The sequence below is a fragment of the Oncorhynchus mykiss genome, chromosome 16, assembly GCF_057628025.1.
Source record: "Oncorhynchus mykiss isolate SJ-2025 chromosome 16, ASM5762802v1, whole genome shotgun sequence".
Classification (NCBI taxonomy): domain Eukaryota; kingdom Metazoa; phylum Chordata; class Actinopteri; order Salmoniformes; family Salmonidae; genus Oncorhynchus; species Oncorhynchus mykiss.
Window position 1 is genome coordinate 31027086 of NC_143037.1, and position 19249 is coordinate 31046334.

Consider the following 19249-nt stretch of genomic DNA (forward strand, 5'->3'; position numbering starts at 1 on the left):
CCAGGCCCTGCAGTGCCTAGCTCCACTCCCATTCCCCAGGTGCAATCATTTGCTGACTTCTGTAACCATAAAAGCCTTGGTTTCATGCATATTAACATTAGAAGCCTCCTCCCTAAGTTTGTTTTATTCACTGCCCTAGCACACTCTGCCAACCCGGATGTCCTAGCCGTGTCTGAACCCTGGCTAAGGAAAACCACCAAAAACCATGAAATTTACATCCCTTACTATAACATTTTCCGACAAGAGAGAACTGCCAGAGGGGACGGTGATGCAATCTACTGCAGAGATACCCTGCAGAGTTCTGTCTTACTATCCAGGTCTGTACCCAAACAATTTGAGCCTTTCAAGTCTTTCACCGTTGCCACTTGCTATAGACCACCCTCTGCTCCAGCTGTGGCCTGGACACCATATGTGAACTGATTGCCCCCCATCTATCTTCAGAGCTAGTGCTGCTAGGTGACCTAAACTGGGACATGCTTAACACCCCGGCCATCCTACAATCTAAGCTTGATGCCCTCAATCTCTCACAAATTATCAATGAACCCACCAGGTACAACACCAAATTGGTAAACATGGGCACACTCATAGATATCATCATAACCAACTTGCCCTCCAAATACACCTATTTTCAAACAAGATCTCAGCGATCACTGCCTCATTGACTGCATCCGTAATGGGTCTCCAGTCAAACGACCACCCCTCATCACTGTCAAACGCTCCCTAAAACACTTCAGCATGCAGGCCTTCCTAATCGACCTGGCCCAGGTATCCTGGAAGGATATTGACCTCATCCCGTCAGTAGAGGATGCCTGGTCATTCTTTAAAAGTGCCTTCCTCACCATCATAAATAAAGCATGCTCCTTTCAAAAAGTGTAGAACAGGAACAAGTATAGCCCTTGGTTCTCTCCAGACCTGAATGCCCTTGACCAGCACAAACACATCCTGTGGCATTGTGCATTAGCATTGAATAGCCTGATAGCATCGAATGATAGCATCGAATTAGCATGATATGCAACTTTTAAGGGAAGTCAGGAACAAATATACACAGGCACTTAGGAAAGCTAAGGCTAGCTTTTTCAAGCAGAAATGTGCATCCTGTAGCACAAACTCAAAGTTCTGGGACACTGTAAAGTCCATGGAGAATATGAGCACCTCCTCCCAGCTGCCCACTGCACTGAGGCTAGGAAACACTGTCACCAACGATAAATCCACTATAATTGAGCATTTCAAAAGGCATTTTTGTAAGTCTGACCATGCTTTCCACCTGGCTACCCTTACCCCGGTCAACAGCCCTGCACTCCCCACAGCAACTCGCCCAAGCGGCCCCATTTCCCTTTCACCCAAATCCAGATAGGTGATGTTCTTAAAGAACTGCAAAACCTGGAACCATACAAATCAGCCGGGCTAGACAATCTGGACCCTCTCTTTTTAAAATTATCTGCCGAAATTGTTGCAACCCCTATTACTAGCCTGTTTAACCTCTCTTTCGTATCGTCTGAGATACCCAAAACTTATCCAGAACGTCACAAGCCACCTGGTGTTCATCATTCCCAAGTTCTTCCATGTCACTCCTCTCCTCTGAACAATCTACTAGCTTCCAATCAAATCTTGCATCCACTACAAGACCACTGTACTTGCCTACAGAGCAGCAAGAGGAACTGCCCCACCCTACCTTCATGCTATGCTCAAACCGTACACCCCAACCTGAGTACTCCGTTCTGCCACTTCTGGTCTCTTGGCTCTCCCAACCATACTAAGGGAAAACAGGGAAAAGGGAAAACTATTTTCTGTCCGTGCACCCCAATGATGGAACCAGCTTCCCCCTGAAGCAAGGACAGCAGAGTCCCTGCCCATCTTCCGAAAACCAACATCTTCAAATAGTATTTTAAATAAACCCAAAGCTGAGAGCTGTTTTATTTAAGAAAAATGTACTTACACTAACCACGTTTCCATCCACTTTTCATTTTCCATGTGTTTTGTCTTGTTTTTCCTGACACCTGGTTTTAATTCCCTCAATCATTTGTTGTGTATTTAACCCTCTGCTCCCCCCATGTCTTTGTGTGGGATTGTTTATTGTAAGTGCTTGTGCACGTGTTGTTCGGTGCGTGACAGGTTTTTGTACCCAATTATTCTTGTTATTTTTATGCCGTGGGTTTTGCTATTAAACTGCTCTGGCTATAACCAAGTTCTGCTCTCATGCATGACTTCCCTGCCACTGATTACGCACCCCTTACACTTGGAGTCACGCAATGATATGGTGTGTGGTCCTCCCACTATGACTTGGAAAGCAAGCAGTTTATTAGGCTACAGATGAAATAAGATGAACTTCACAGGATGGTGAAAGTGCGCTTTGATCTTGATGCTCCTTTCCAATAAATATTGAGGGTCTTATTCTGCTGACATAATGATAGATTCTTGACAAATTTTGAAAAATAAAAATATTCTCACTCTAATCGACAATAATTTCATCATACCCGCACAGCCTAGCTACGCTGTATTTACAAGCTGTTGGCTAGAGCGCATATGCCAAGACCAGACAGAGTAGGCACATTTGTGCCTAGTGGTTAGAGCATTGGACTAGTAACCGAAAGGTTACAAGTTCGAATCCCCGAGCTAACAAGGTCATTCTGCCCCTGAACAGGTAGTTAACTCGCTGTTCCTAGACCGTCATTGAAAATAAGAATTTGTTCTAACTGACTTGCCTAGTTAACTAAAGGTAAATACAAATTTAAGGCAAAAGTTGTTGTGACAAAACTATTGTTAGAGTTAAAAATGAGATGGAAAACTATTGAAATTTAGATTTATAGTTTGTACATGAAAACTTACAGTGGGGCAAAAAAGTATTTAGTCAGCCACCAATTGTGCAAAATACTTATTTTCCACCATAATTTGCAAATAAATTCATTAACAGACCTACAATGTGATTTTCTGGAATTTTTCTCATTTTGTCTGTCATAGTTGAAGTGTACCTATGATGAAAATTACAGGCCTCTCTCGTCTTTTTAAGTGGGAGAACTTGCTCAATTGGTGGCTGACTAAATACTTTTTTGCCCCACTGTAAGTGAAAAACTGCATTTTGTGTGCACTACATCATCACGCACTGATTTTTATCCACAAGAAAATCAATTTGGTGGAAATACATCACGAGTGGGAAAATTTTCATATTTTCTTTATGATGAATCTAGAGTATTCACATTAAAATCTGTCCCAATTGGATGGAAGCCTAGATATGTGGTTGTCCCACCTAGACATCTTAGGATGAATGCACTAAGTGTATGTCGCTTTGGACAATGACTAAAATGTAAAATGTAAATGTGCATTATGGCCAGACAAAAATATAAATTTGTAAAGGTTTTGTTGAAGGTATTGAGATTATTCAAAACAAATATAAATTCAATGTGTGCATGTGTCTGTGTGTTTATTTGCGTGTATGCGTGTGCCTGTGTGTGTATGCTGACCAGCGTAGCCCTCCACCATGGTGATTCTGAAGTAACCACGGAACGCAGACACTGATGTGATGGTGTAGGTCAGGAAGTTGTTAGGGGGAGAGTCCTCATCTGTTGCCTGAGAGAGAAAGATAGTGATTACAAGTTATTATTTTTAGAATTTTGTTATTACAATGTATTTAACTCAAGTGCAGTTGTAACATTGATGTGTTGGCAATATTTACTCAATGTTTGTCATGCCAATAAAGCCGTTTCTATTTCAATTTGACAGGGGGAAAAGAGAGGGGGGATAGAGGAAGAGGAGCGGTGGAGAGGAGAGGGCGAGGGGGTTTGGAGAGGGAGGTAGAGAACGAGTGAGTGAGTGAGTCAGCGATACAATTATTACACTTGAATGAGACAGACAATGTTTGTAGGAGTTTGGATGCACAGATGGTACAGTATCAGTGTTACAGTGTTAAAGCCTGTGGATAAGACAGCAGGCTGTCAGTCAGTGTGTTATTGGGTAGATTAGAATTTAGGCCCATTATTAGCATACCAGTGTTAAAGATGAACTCTCAAACTTTGTATAATTTCAGCCAGTAGTTTTGAGAGTGGTGCTCACAAGCCAAAAGTGGTCCCTGTTTTATGTGTACCATGCCATCAAATTGTATACTACGTCATCAACTTTTTGGGGTGCAATTCGCATGATATGTTAGGAATCCAATCTGAACTATACGTTACGTTGTTCTTAAGATCCTGGACTGCATATTTAATGAACACCAGCGAAGCAGCAGAGCAAACAGAGAACAGCCAGAAGTGTGAATGTCCCATGCCAATGTGTGTGTGTGTCTATCTCTCTCTCTCTCTCTCTCTCTCTCTCTCTGTCCCATTCTAAATGAATCCAAACAACAATAACACTCAGAACTACAGCTGGAATGGATATAATATTAATCCTGAGGCATTAACAGTCATTGGAGCTTCCTAGGGCCCCATCTCTATATCTCTTAATCTATCTTGCTCACCTTCGCACCTCTCTCTCGCTCTCTTGCTCACTCTCTCTTCAAATACTTTATGATAAGGCATAACCCTCCAACCAACTGAGAGGGGTGAAAGATAAACAAAGAGAGGAGGAGGAGGAAAAGATAGGGAGAGGAAAGGAGAGATGGAAGCAGGGAAACAGAGACTCTGGGAGGCAAAGAAAAGGCATTATTTGTACTGAGAAAGGGATTATGTGTGTGGGGCTGAAAGGGAGAAAATCTTTTGTGTGCTTTGTGTCAGAGTATCCCCTTCCCCATCATCTCTCACTCCTTTCCTTTTGGGTTCACAGTACCCCTTGCTCTCTCTCTCTCTTAGATCCAGGGTTTTCAGAGGCTTAGGTGTCTGGTCATTGGCAAATCCATAATCACTGACACGCACAATTTCCACTTGCTGGCTTTCTTATTTCTCTCAGGCATCATATTAATAGCCAGTGTTTAAGGTTAGCTCCGTCTAATCAAATACAGCAAATAGACCGTTCAGTCCCAGCTCACATACACATTCCCGCACGTGCACACACACACACACACACACACACACACACACACACACACACACACACACACACACACACACACACACACACACACACACACACACACACACACACACACACGGCAAATAAAGCACGGCGGGAGACCCTGAAACATGCTGAGCTGTGCCAAGTCCCAAATGCTATCCTACTCCCTATTTAGTGCACTACTTTTAACCAAGGTCAAAAGTAGTGCACTAAATAGGGAATAGGATGACCCAAAGGTAAAGCACTAAATGGGGAATAGGCTGAAAATGTACACTCGAATTTGGGCTCAGGTACATCCTGTTTCCATTGATCATCCATGAGATGTTTCTACAACTCGATTAGAGTCCACCTTGGGTAAATTCAAATGATTGGACATGATTTGAAAAGGCACACACCAGTCTATATTAGGTCCCACAGTTCAATTAAGAGTGCATGTCAGAGCAAAAACCAAGCCATGAGGTCTAAGGAATTGTCCGTAGAGCTCCGAAACAGGATTGTGTCGGGGCACAAATCTAGGGAATGTCACAAAATATGTCTGCAGCATTGAAGGTCCCTAAGAACACAGTGGCCTCCATCCTTCTTAAATGAAAGAAGTTTGGCACCACCAAGCTGGCTGCCCGGCCAAACTGAGCAATCGGGGGAGAAGGGCCTTGGTCAGGGAGTTGACCAAAAATTTGATGGCCACTCTGACAGAGCTCTAGAGTTCCTCTGTGGAGATGGGAGAACCTTCCAGAAGGACAACCATCTCTGCAGCACTCCAACAATCAGGCCTTTATGGTAGTGTGGCCAGACGGAAGCCACTCCTTTGTAAAAGGTGCATGACAGCATGCTTAGAGTTTGCCAAAAGGCACCTAAAGGACTCTCAGACCACGAGAAACAAGATTCTCTGGTCATATGAAACCACGATCGAACTCTTTGGCCTGAATGCCAAGAGCCACATCTGGAGGAAACCGGGAACAATCCCTACGGTGAAGCATGGTGGTGGCAGCATCATGCTGTGGGATGTGGGATACTCCAGAGTGCTCAGGACCTTGGACTGGGGCGAAGGTTGACCTTCCAACAGGACCACGACCCTAAGCACACAGCCAAGACAACACAGAAGTCTCTGAATGTCCTTGAGTGGCCCAGCCAGAGCCCGGAATTGAACCCAATCGAACATCTCTGGAGAGAACTGAAAATTGCTGTGCAGCATCGCTCCCCATCCAACCTGACAGAGCTTAAGGATCTGCAGAAAATAATGGGAAAAACTCCCATACAGATGTGCCAAACTTGCAGCGTCATACCCAAGAATACTCAATGCAGTAATCGCTGCCAAAGGTGCTTCAACAAAGTACTGAGTAAAGTGTCTGAATACTTCCAGTGGTTGCTCCTATAAAAGTTTTGCGATTATGCTGCGGTATTTAGAGGTCATTTGTGGTTTAGTACTGTACCCTGCGTCACCACTTCATTGCTACAGACCAGGGCAAGGGGGAGATAGAGCACTGATTATGCTTTTGTGTCTCTAACTGACAATGAATGGGCGACATAAACCTAAATAGAAACTGATAGTTGTGCACAATTTCAGTATTACTTACTAAAACTGTTGTTACACTGTTGTTACACTAGTTTTTATTATTTAATTGTGTTAGGATTATTTTGCTCTAGTGTAGCCCACTCCTGACCCATCACATTGTACAGCGCCTGAATGGTGCAACGGTCTAAGACACTGCATAGCCGTACAAGCTGTGTTGCTACAGATGCTGGTTCAATACCTGTGCTGGCCTCAACTGGGAGACCCCTGAGATGACTGTAGGTTTTGGTTTCTCCCCCTCTAAAAATATAAATAAAGCATTTGAAATAACAAACTGGCTTTATTTACAAATTAGTAACAATGTCTTACCCCATGTTCAAGAATGGCCCTTTTCTCGCTCATTTTACGTGATTTGAAAACAAAAACATCTCCAAAATACTATTTTTTACACAAAGCGATTATTATTATTTTTATTGTTAATTTAGAATGATATAAAAGCCCCTTGGATATTCTCACAGATATGTTATTAACCCTGTTATTAGCAGGAGATTATATATTGGTCATATTGGTCATGGCTCCCGAGTGGCGCACAATGGGATTGCCTTGCAGATCTCTAGCTGTATCCACTGAAAGCGCGTGAGGTTCAAGGCACGAGAGCAGGGGGCATGGGATGGGCTGCAGAGCCACGCACAGAAGACAAGACCTAGCCCATGGGGAAGGGAGGAGGAGGAAGGGAAAGGGGGGGGGGGGGTCCCCCGCCACACTGGGAAGCACTTTAACACTTTAAGGGGAATTGCACTAATAAAGCGCTGACGAGGGAAACGTTCCCACTGTTCTTAGTGCCAGTCTGCACATTCAAACTAAAACAATGTAACTAAGAGAGCCATAACAAATTACTATGGAATAATTTTGATTCTATTTTTTTATTTAATTAGGCAAGTCAGTTAAGAACAAATTCTTATTTACAATGATGGCCTAGGAACAGTGGGTTAACTGCCTTGTTCAGGGGCAGAACAACAGTTTTTTACCTTGTCAGCTCGGGGATTCGATCTTAGCAACCTTTCGGTTATTGGCCCAAATTTCTAACCACTTGGCTACCTGCCGCAACAAATCACTGAATTACAGAAATATCCTCCAATCCTCTATATGTAATTATTGACGGAGAGTCATGTCAGATTTTTCGATATACTGTAGGCAACTTGAATCTCACTAGTGTTGAGTAATATGCTGTTAAAAGTGCTGTAGGTCTTAATTATTTAAAGAGTATATTGAAGTCAGAAGCAATAAGATTTGAAGCAATAGCCTACAACTATTTAGCTCCGTTTTGCACAGCTCTGAGACAAGCATGGTGACTGGACATTTTTATTTTGACCGAATCTCCGTTTTGTATTGGTTAGACTACAATTATACAATTGGAATAGAAACACCATAATATTAATACAATTAATTAGCAAAATTTATTAAAATTGTCCCATCTACTATGTTCTTACAAAAATGATTTATTTTTTCAATTCTCTAGTACAGACAATATTGAAGGCTATCAAATGCTTCTCATAGAAGCTCTCTGGTGGTCAAACTAGCACTAAATAGCATTAATGGTACCAGTGGTTAGCACTTAAATAATGTGCCATAGGATTCCGCGGCACCACGCAAGCTCTGGTGCCGCAAGCTGCAACTTTTAAAGGACAAACTGTGATATTTCCGGGTTTTATTTGTAATAAATTAGAAAAAATGTCTGAAAACCTGTTTTTGCTTTTTCATTATGGGGAATTGTATGTAGATTGATGAGGGAAAACAACTATGTGATCAATTTTAGAATAAGGCTGTAACATAACAAAATGTAGATAAAGTTAAGGGTTCTGAATATTTTCCGAAGGCACAGTATGTGTGCATGGACACATGCACACACACACACACACGCGCATGCACACACACATAGACAAGCTCCACTTAAACTGTGTATCTGAAATCGAAGAGGGCAATCGGCTTGGGTAAAAATGAAGAGAAAAATTACACCAAAGCAAAAGTCAACTTGATATGGGTCTCAGGGTGTATCCTTTGTGTCACAACTTAGACCTCCCCCTCCTCCTCCTGCCCTGGTGTGTGTGTGTGTTTTATGTCTATCTGTCTATCTATGTGTGTGTGTCCGTGTGTGCTTGTGTCCATCTATGTGTGTCTGTGTGGTTTTATGTGTGTGTCTTCACCTACCCTGACTCGGGCCACCTGTTGCGCGGCCTGTTCGTTCTCTCTCAGTGAGCCCATGTAGGCCTCCTTCTGGAAAAGGGGTGTGTTGTCATTGATATCCAGAACGTTGACCCACAGCCTGCCCGTGGTCTCCTCTCCACCCCCGTCCCGGGCCAGCACGGTCAGAGTGAATCGACGCATCAGCTCATAGTCCAGATTGCCCCACAGATGCACCCAGCCTGTCTCAGGGTCCAATGAAAACCTGGGGGAGAGGCATGTGACAGGACAATAACAATACACAGCATTCAAAAAATTAGACTTATTTAAATAAAAATACTATCATGCCCTTTGATAAAAGGTAATTTATATGGTTTCTCAGTCTGTGTATTTAGGTGTGTCTTACTGGTCAGGCTCATCACTGAAGTAATACCGCACTGTCCCAAACGTGCCAAAGTCACCGTCTATAGCCTGAGGAGAGGGAAGAAAGTGATATGTGATATTATTCAAGTGATATTATTCAATGTTTGTATGCATGTATGCAGATTGAAGAGAGAGGAGAAGGGAAAGGCACCAGCAGTCTTTGGGTGACAATGACACACACAGGGACACATGACAGACCAAGGAACACATTTAAGCATAACACCCCACTGGATATTCAATGGATGGTCCTACAGTACACCCCCTAAAAACGCTAAGGCTGAATCCCAAATGACACCCAATTTCCTACATAGTGCTGTGTGAATAGGGTGCCATTTGACTGTGGCATTGGATTCCCTCAAAACAAGTAGAAGAACAAGAAGGTGCAAATCAAACCACCACTATGCAAGTAGGGTGTTTACACTTTCTGGTGAAGCAGCTGTGAATGCAAAAAAATATACATAAAAAACAGCATGTTTTGGTATATAGCTGAGGGATGTGACCAAGAAATGTTACCTCTCTCCAATTCAGATTCACTGACAGTCCATGACATCCACATGCTAGTTTAAAAATATTTGGAAGCTATACATAGTTTCTTTACATTATTTTCGTTTGTAAACAATTTAGTAATAAAATATATTTTTGGGCAATAGGCCATTTTGTGAAATAGTCCATGGCCGTCAGCACCCAGCAGTTTCCACTGTCTGTGGTGGGGAACGGCCCAACTACATCCACTCCCACCCTCTCCATGGGTGCCCCCACTGGGAACTGTTGGAGCTGAGCATGAGAGCGGCCTGGGGGGACCTTTCTCACTGTGCAGGTGTCACAGCGGCGACAAAAGTCCTCCACATCCCTCTTGTGCTGCCCCCAGTAAAAGCCCTGAGTGGGCTGAGCGGCAGAGTGTTTTTGTGACCCCAAAGTGTCCAGTCTCCACCCCCCCATGAGTACTCTGAAGCACAGCCTCCCACAATGCTTTTGGGAACACCACCTGCCACCTCTCCTCTCCCATAGCTGACTCCTTCCATGCCCACTGTAGCACGCCACCAGCCAGCTGCAGTCTCTCAAACTTTGACCACAACCCTTTGGTCGCGAGTGAGAGCGCTGTCACCTCTTCCCATGGTGGCCTCATCTGCGCCTCTACCCACTGTAGCACTGGCTGTAGGTCTGTGTCCCGTCCCTGCTGCTGCTGCCCCCATTCAGCCACGTCGACAGTCTGCAGCTCACAGCAGACAGGCCCGCTCGCCCGACACACTGTGGCACAGACCCCCTCTGCACACAGCTCTCTCTCCCGTCACTCTCTCCACTCACAGTGGCGGCAGCCGTCTGCAGTACAGGGCCGACGGGACGTGGCGTTGGAGTGGCGTGCCCCTGTCCTGTACACCAATGCGAAGTCATACGGCTGAAGCTCCTCCAACCAGCGTGCCACCTGCCCCTCTGGCTCTCTGAACGACATGAGCCACTGGAGAGCAGAGTGGTCAGTCCTTACAGTAAAGGGCAGGCCACCCAGGTAGTACTTGAAGTGTTTGATGGAAGCCACAACAGCCAAGAGCTCCCGCCGGGTGACACAGTAGCGGCGCTCATGTTTGTCAAATGTTTTTCTGAAGTACGCCACCACTCTCTCCCCCTCTGGCCCCACCTAGGCCAGCACCCCACCCATGCCCACATTGCTCGCGTCTGTGTCCAGGATAAACGGCAAGGTGAGGTCAGGGGGGGCGAGCACGGGGGCCTCGATCAGTGCACGTTTCAGGGTGTTGAACGCCTCCTCACACTCCACTGTCCAAGTGAAGGCCTTGTCCTTCGGCAGCAGGCGGTTCAGGGGAGCAGCGACGCTTGAGAAGCCACGTACAAACCTCCTGTAGTACGAGGCAAGGCCCAGGAAGCTCTTTAGCTGACGCTGGTCGGTGGGTGTGGGCCAGTCTCTGACAGCCCCCACCTTGTCCTCCATGGTGCTGATCCCCTCCTTCTCCACTCGGTGACCCAAAAAGAACACCTCTCTCCTCATGAAGTGGCACTTCTCGGAGTGGAGCTTCAGACCTGCGGCAGCCACCCTCTTCAGCGCACGCCGTAGCGCCTCCAGGGCTGACTGGAAGGAGCTGCCATGGGCCAGGATGTCGTCGAGGTATACCAGACACTGCTGTCGGGGGATGCCATGTCCTCTGTTAGTGGAGAATGCAGCTTTGGCACTGGCCACTGGGGAGAGGGGTACCTGTCAGTAGCCACTGCGGAGGTCTAGTGAGGAAAACCAGGAGGACCACCTAAACCAGGTCCAGCGACTCATCGATACGTGGTATGGGGTATGAGTCCTTCCTGGTTACCTCATTCAGCCACCTGTAGTCCGCACAGAACCTCAGCTTGCCACCCTTCTTCGGAACCATGACGACTGGCGCCGCCCAGGGGCTGTCTGAGGGCTCGATGAAGTCTGCCCTCTGCATCTCCAACACAGCCTTGTCTGCCGCCTCCTGGCGTGCCAGCGGGATACGGCAGGGACGCATCTTGATGGGTCGAACATCACCTGTATCAATCTCATGCTGCACCAGATGAGTCTGAACCACCTCTTCCTCATTCAGCGCAAAGCTGTCTCTGAATTCAAACAGCAACTGCCACAACCGTTCCTGCTGCTCGGGGTCAAGACCAACACAGTTCCTCCCCCATATCTCCCTCACTGCAGACAGTGTCCTCTCCTCTCCCATCTGGGGTAGCTCGGCTGGGGGGGTGCGGCCCGGGCTCACAGAGGGCTGTGTCATGGATGTAGCTGGGGGAATGTAACACACAGCCGTAGGTGACAGGGGGGCTGGGGAAAAGTCACACACAGATGTGGGGGGAGCCATGAGTCTCTGCTGCTTTAACTGTTGGAGTAAAGGGTTTGTTGGGTTGTGTGAATGTGACATTAGGGGGGGCCATGGTGACTGCCGGCCCTCCCTGGAAGCTCAGTGTGCCCCCATTTAGGTCTAACTGGCAGCCTGTGCTCCTAAGAAAGTCCAACCGCAGTATACAAGGGTCCTGCACAGCCGCCACCCACACAGGATGACGCACAGACCTGCCCCCTACTGTCAGAGTCATTAATCCCTTCCCTTTCATGGGTGCCAGCTCACCTGTGACTGTGCGGAACTGCACAGTTGTGGGCAACCTGGCACAATATCTGGCCTCACCAGGGTTACTGTGGACCCAGTGTCCGCCAGGGCAGAGTAGGGCCCCCCTCCACAGTGAAATGACAAAAGTCCCCAACAAAAGTCCCCAACACAGGTCCGGCCCACCACAACAACAGGCTCCATCCGCTTGCCCTCATCTGCTTCTGGGGGAAGTAGAGCCTTGCTTCCCCGTCTGTGCCGGTGGGCTCCTCCTGAAGAAGATGGTGGTTGGGATGGAAAGCAAGGGATCTAAACTACCCGGTCTATGCGGACCCCGAGCCGTTTCCCTGAGCTCTGGGGGACATGGGGCAATATCAGCGCAGATGGCCTGGCTGGCCACAACTCCAGCAGACCCTGGGACCAGGGCGTGTGTTTTGTGCAGCCTGTAGCGACACAGCACCATGAGTTCTGTCATTTCAGCCACCCATGCAGGCTTTTCAGTCTCCGGGCTGCTCTGCCCTCTAGCTCGCACAGAGGGTCTGTCACCCCCACCAAAGCCCCAGCTGAAGCCCCAGCCCACACCAACTCCCCATCCAAAGCCATATCCAAGGCTATCAGCAATGACTCAGGATGAGCCAGCTGGGTCTGTATGCGCAGCTCCGTAGGAGAGAGCGCCTGTATGAACTGGTCCCGTGCTAGAGAGGCTCTCAGTGTCATTAGCTAGCACCTGTAGAGGCTCTCCAGGCTGCCTGCGTCTATTACTCAGTTCGGAGCGCAGTAGCCCGGGCTGTACACAACTGTCCATAGCGCCTCCTCAGTGCTCCCGCTATAAAGCACCATAATCATGTCTGTCCTCGGGGCTAATCATTATCAAACAGGCCAGCGCTTCATCCGTGAGGCATAAAGCCAACTGCAGTGCCCTTTCTTCACCCGACCACCCCCAAAAATGAGCTAACAGTTCAAACTGAGCATGAAAAGCTTCCCAATCCGCCTTACCGGAATCTTAACAGATACGGACGCAGCCGGTAACTGGGCGAAGCCATGTTTGTTTACATCCTGAGCCCCAGATTCCTCGTCCCGCCGGGTCGATGTCACCCCTTCGGTCCACCCACTAGAATCCGCGCGAAACACAGTCGACGAAGGACTCATGCCCGCTTCAGCCGCCATCACTCTAACGTCCTCCCTCAAGCGGCCTCTGGGCTCCTCAGCCAGATCCTCCGACATCCATGCACGTGCACCTCCTTGGCCATAATCGTTCCCTACCTTCCCTTTTGTATTCCCTCGAAGCATTTTCAACCCCCGTTCTCACCTGCGGTAGCTAGCCACATAATTCAGCTAGCTAGCTAGCTGACTAACTTTTATCAACGTTTTTACTTCTGACACCAATGTAATGGCCTGACTAGATCATAAAGGAACAACTGTCCAGACAGAGGTTTGAGTTTACGAATCGCCGGATTATTAAACCAACTTTACACAGGCTACTGTTTGGCCGTAGCCCACGCCAAATAAATGAAAGATAACCCACAAGCCAATCGTGACCTTCTCTTGTGAAGCCCAGACGAAAGAGAGAGAACAAAGGCTAAACCTGGTCTTAACTTCCACACCACTCCGCCAACTGCCAGGATGCCCGGCATCAGAACATTCCAGGCATTCCCGTGATTGGAAGATAGCAGGTTGATTGGCATGTCGGACCCTGTGAACACTGGGTACTGGTAAGTACAACAAAACCACCTACTAGCCTAACACATAACACACAGCTGTCTGTGCGGGTCGCTACAATACAATCATACTAGCAAAGTTAATGATCACAAGTCAGTCATAATGTGGCTAATAGTCTAGCCTATCTATGTATATATATAAGTCATTGGAGAAGTAGGTGAGTGACACTTTTTCCCCCCTCATATTGTTTATCGGTGGCTACAGCTAGAGATGCAGGTGTCATTTGGTTAGCTAGTTGATCAACCCTACTCCTCTGCCAGAGCAGCGCATCCAGTGTCAATGGTGCAGTGTGCGCTTACGAACAGACAATCTGACAACGCTCTGAATTTACGAACGACGCAGAGCGCACTCTGACACACTGAAGGCCATTTACGAACGCACCCTTAGTTGTCAATCAAATGTATTTGGCAGCGATCAAATGGACGGGCAGGCAAGTTCCCATTCAGTTGCCAAAACGAGGGTTGGGACAAGCATGCACTGGCAGGTAAACTGTAGGAAGAGCAGGCTACTATTCCTCCATTGTTTATCAGTGCAATTTTGAGGGCTAACTCGCTGAAAAAGTTTGAGAGAGTTTATCTAATGTTCCCTATTTAGATTTTGGCTCATCTCGCTCTGGATAGCTTTAGTTGTTGATCTTGTTGTTGTTGATGTGCCTAACTGAGGGAGTGAGCCTACCTTTTCATGGTTGTTTGATCAATAGACAGGACTGTAAAGTTCCCAAATGTAAGAGCCTCCCCTGGTATTTACATATTTGCAGAAATCCATTCAGGTGTATTTTGTGGCTTTTGGCTAATGCGTTCTATTGGCAACGTTGTGCTGTTGCTACTGCCTGAAAACACAGTCCAGTTCGAAGTGAATTATGGAAGGCCCATGAGGCAAATGGCTTATTTGCATAAAGGCCTACTGTAGCTCTGACTGACTATGGCTCACCCATCTGTGAAGACTCCGGTCCTGGACTAGACAGATGTTTTTATTAGGTTTTATTTACTGCACTGTCTATTAATTGCTCAAACGCATGGCCGCTTTCCCACTATAATGCTATAGAATTTTCACAAATGCCATACTATATGTCATTCCCAAACATTCTATGAATTTATGAAAATGTGAAAATGACCATATCTAAGTGCTCACTTGTCAGAATAAAAACAAATCTCATATTCTTCCTGGGGGTGTATATGAACAGATTTGATGTTGCTAAAATGCTGTCAGTTCTAATTTAAGTCTCCACTCCTACCTTCAATTCAAAAGTAAGGAGAAAAAAAATCCCAATTTATTTCATTGTTAGATTTTATTAAAAGGGGCCATCTGTGATTGCTATTTCAATTTGTGAGCTTTTAAAATAATGACTTATACCGATTGATTCTTGTAGAATATATAACTTTAATAACTATAAATGCCTCGTGAGCCTAGTTCAACTGTCATACCCCACCAGAACCCCAAATAAGCTTGTTTTACTCAATTGTTTGTAACAATGCAATCGTAAACAAACACTGTATAGCCTCAAAACATTATTAAAACTATAATTTTGAAATCATTGTTTGTCAGTCCTTGCATCCATAGCTCTTTCTATGAAGATGAGTGGTTACATTTCTCCGTCCCCATCTATTTACTACAACAGAGGCGGGGTAGCCGCTTTGTTATTGTTTGAATTGCAGATTGCCCCTCATGCTCTATGATTATGTGTGCACATAATTGAAAAAAACTATCCTTAATGATTAACAGGACAACACAGTAACAACGAATGAGGACAATAATTAAGTATTGATAAAGACACAGGTAGCAATGTTATTGCTCTGGTTGGCAGGTCCACAGGCTGTCCCTACGGGTGTGGTATGTATCTGTTTTACGTTTTGGGGAATAAAATTGCCCATATGTCTGCATATTTCTCACAGTGTAAGAGGAAATGCAGATCTATCTCAAACTTTCTCTGGGGGCAGAGTGCACAGCCTGTCCTCTCTGGGTAGCCTGATCAGCCTGTGACGGCCGGTCTCTATGTCCAACGTGTTCACTGAGTCTGTACATTGTGCTTTTCTCAGTTCTCTCTCGCTCGCTCTCTCTCGGACCCTTTATTTGTTGGCAAGCATGCTAAGAGCATATCAAACCTCAACATAGATGTCTAGAAAGGTGGGAGAGTGACAGAAAGAATTTAAGAGCCCCAGGACAGCAACACAATTAGACCCAACCAAATTATGATGAAGCAAAAAGATAACTATTTGATACACTGGAATGAATCAACCAAAAAACAGAGCAAATTGGAATGCTATATGGCCCAAAACAGAGATTACACAGTGGCAGAATACCTGACCAGTGTGACTAACTATGTACAGACTTAGTGGCCTAGTCTTGCTATGTAGAGAAGTCGTCATAGGTAGACCTGGCCATCGAGAGAATGTGCACACTGCCCACAAAATGAGATGGAATCTGAGCTTCCTAACCTCCAGCCAAATGTCTGACCACAGTAGAGATACATACAGTGCCTTGCGAAAGTATTCGGCCCCCTTGAACTTTGCGACCTTTTGCCACATTTCAGGCTTCAAACATAAAGATATTTGTGAAGAATCAACAACAAGTGGGACACAATCATGAAGTGGAACGACATTTATTGGATATTTCAAACTTTTTTAACAAATCAAAAACTGAAAAATTGGGCGTGCAAAATTATTCAGCCCCTTTACTTTCAGTGCAGCAAACTCTCTCCAGAAGTTCAGTGAGGATCTCTGAATGATCCAATGTTGACCTAAATGACTAATGATGATAAATACAATCCACCTGTGTGTAATCAAGTCTCCGTATAAATGCACCTGCAGTGTGATAGTCTCAGAGGTCCGTTAAAAGCGCAGAGAGCATCATGAAGAACAAGGAGCACACCAGGCAGGTCCGAGATACTGTTGTGAAGAAGTTTAAAGCCGGATTTGGATACAAAAAGATTTCCCAAGCTTTAAACATCTCAAGGAGCACTGTGCAAGCGATAATATTGAAATGGAAGGAGTATCAAAACCACTGCAAATCTACCAAGACCTGGCCGTCCCTCTAAACTTTCAGCTCATACAAGGAGAAGACTGATCAGAGATGCAGCCAAGAGGCCCATGATCACTCTGGATGAACTGCAGAGATCTACAGCTGAGGTGGGAGACTCTGTCCATAGGACAACAATCAGTCGTATATTGCACAAATCTGGCCTTTATGGAAGAGTGGCAAGAAGAAAGCCATTTCTTAAAGATATCCATAAAAAGTGTCGTTTAAAGTTTGCCACAAGCCACCTTGGAGACACACCAAACATGTGGAAGAAGGTGCTCTGGTCAGATGAAACCAAAATTGAACTTTTTGGCAACAATGCAAAACGTTATGTTTGGCGTAAAAGCAACACAGCTGAACACACCATCCCCACTGTCAAACATGGTGGTGGCAGCATCATGGTTTGGGCCTGCTTTTCTTCAGCAGGGACAGGGAAGATGGTTAAAATTGATGGGAAGATGGATGGAGCCAAATACAGGACCATTCTGGAAGAAAACCTGATGGAGTCTGCAAAAGACCTGAGACTGGGACGGAGATTTGTCTTCCAACAAGACAATGATCCAAAACATAAAGCAAAATCTACAATGTAATGGTTAAAAAATAAACATATCCAGGTGTTAGAATGGCCAAGTCAAAGTCCAGACCAATCCAATCGAGAATCTGTGGAAAGAACTGAAAACTGCTGTTCACAAATGCTCTCCATCCAACATCACTGAGCTCGAGCTGTTTTGCAAGGAGGAATGGGGAAAAAATTGCCCAAAACTGATAGAGACATACCCCAAGCGACTTACAGCTTTAATCGCAGCAAAAGGTGGCGCTACAAAGTATTAACTTAAGGGGGCTGAATAATTTTGCACGCCCAATTTTTCAGTTTTTGATTTGTTAAAAAAGTTAGAAATATCCAATAAATGTCGTTCCACTTCATGATTGTGTCCCACTTGTTGTTGATTCTTCACAAAAAAATACAGTTTTATATCTTTATGTTTGAAGCCTGAAATGTGGCAAAAGGTCGCAAAGTTCAAGGGGGCCGAATACTTTCGCAAGGCACTGTATTTCCCACAAAGAATTTGAAAAAAAAATCTAACATTGATAAACTCCCATATCCGTTGTTTAGGCGAATACCGCAGATACAACCACAGCAGCAGATGTGTGGCCCACTGCCATGACTCTTGAAATGTGTGGAGGCAGGTAGCCTAGTGGTTAGAGCGTTTGACTAGTAACTGGAAGGTTGCAAGATAGATTCCCCGATCTGACAAGGTAAAAATATGTCGTTCTGCCCTTAAAAAGGCAGGTAACCCACTGTTCCTAGGCCGTCATTGAAAATAAGAATTTGTTCTTAACTGACTTGCCTAGTTAAATAAAGGTTAAAATAAATAAAAATAATGTCTTTACCATTTTGAGACTTTTGAGTGCGTTGTTTACTGTTCATTTCTAATATATTTTTGTTTATGTTGTTTTGCGACTTCTCACTTTTGTTTATTGTTCATTTCACTTGCTTTGGCAATGTAAACACTTTTTTTCCATGCCAATAAAGCCCCATTGAATTGATAGAGAGAGAAGTGTGTGTATGTGTGTGTGTGTGTGAGATATATACATCTAAGTGATTGTGTTTGCGGTTCCTCCACACAAATCCACCTGCTATTTGCTTAGTTGATCTACCCCTCAAAGAATCAAACATCTCAAGCGAGACCCTCCAACATAATCTCCAGTCATGATTGAACCATTCCTCTAACGCTAATGTCTTTCACGCATAAAATCCCACATTCACACTTCCTAGTTCTTCGTCCTCCGTTTGTGTAGGTCGGTTTTAAAATATTTGGAGGTGAAAGCTTGATGACAGAGAGTTAGAGAGGAACACAGATAATCAGGCCATACCATCTCAGGTCGAGGAGCGTTGCTTTTATGGCTTATATGACCTGGAATTTGAATTACAGAGCTCCTAAAATTACTTTTCTGCTGGGCTCTGAGGAATGGGGGGTGTGGAAAGGGAAACCAATTATGGTCTACCAGGCCTGCTGTCAAGCAGACACTACCCTCCAAACACAGACAATCCCCTCTCCTCCCGGCCCTACACACCTAAACACCTCCACACAAACAGCAATTCACACGCACATGCACACACCATCATGTCCGTAATATAGAGTCAATAGCTTCGCAACTACGTAAAATGCACCAATACCAACATACGCACGCGTGGGAGCACACGCATACACACCAGTAAAGATGTCCAGTATCTGTCAAGTAGTGTGGTGGAGAGCACACAGCTGTGACGAAGATGCAGCCAACAGAGCAGTCCATCTTTCTCTCTCAAATTGAAATTCATATCCAAATTGAATATGCTTTAATGGCATGAATA

At 45.4% G+C, this 19249-nt stretch overlaps 1 protein-coding gene across 1 annotated transcript in view; it reads right to left on the reverse strand.

Moving 5' to 3' along the window:
- Positions 1–19249, reverse strand: part of LOC110492868 (cadherin-23) — a 582104-nt gene that overhangs the window by 245377 nt on the left and 317478 nt on the right. Inside the window, exons 14-16 of the mRNA XM_036946709.2 lie at positions 9078–9142; positions 8699–8936; positions 3459–3564 (exon numbers count right to left, since the gene is read on the reverse strand). Coding sequence (XP_036802604.1) covers positions 3459–3564; positions 8699–8936; positions 9078–9142 — 409 coding nt within the window. The remainder of the gene's footprint in view (positions 1–3458; positions 3565–8698; positions 8937–9077; positions 9143–19249) is intronic.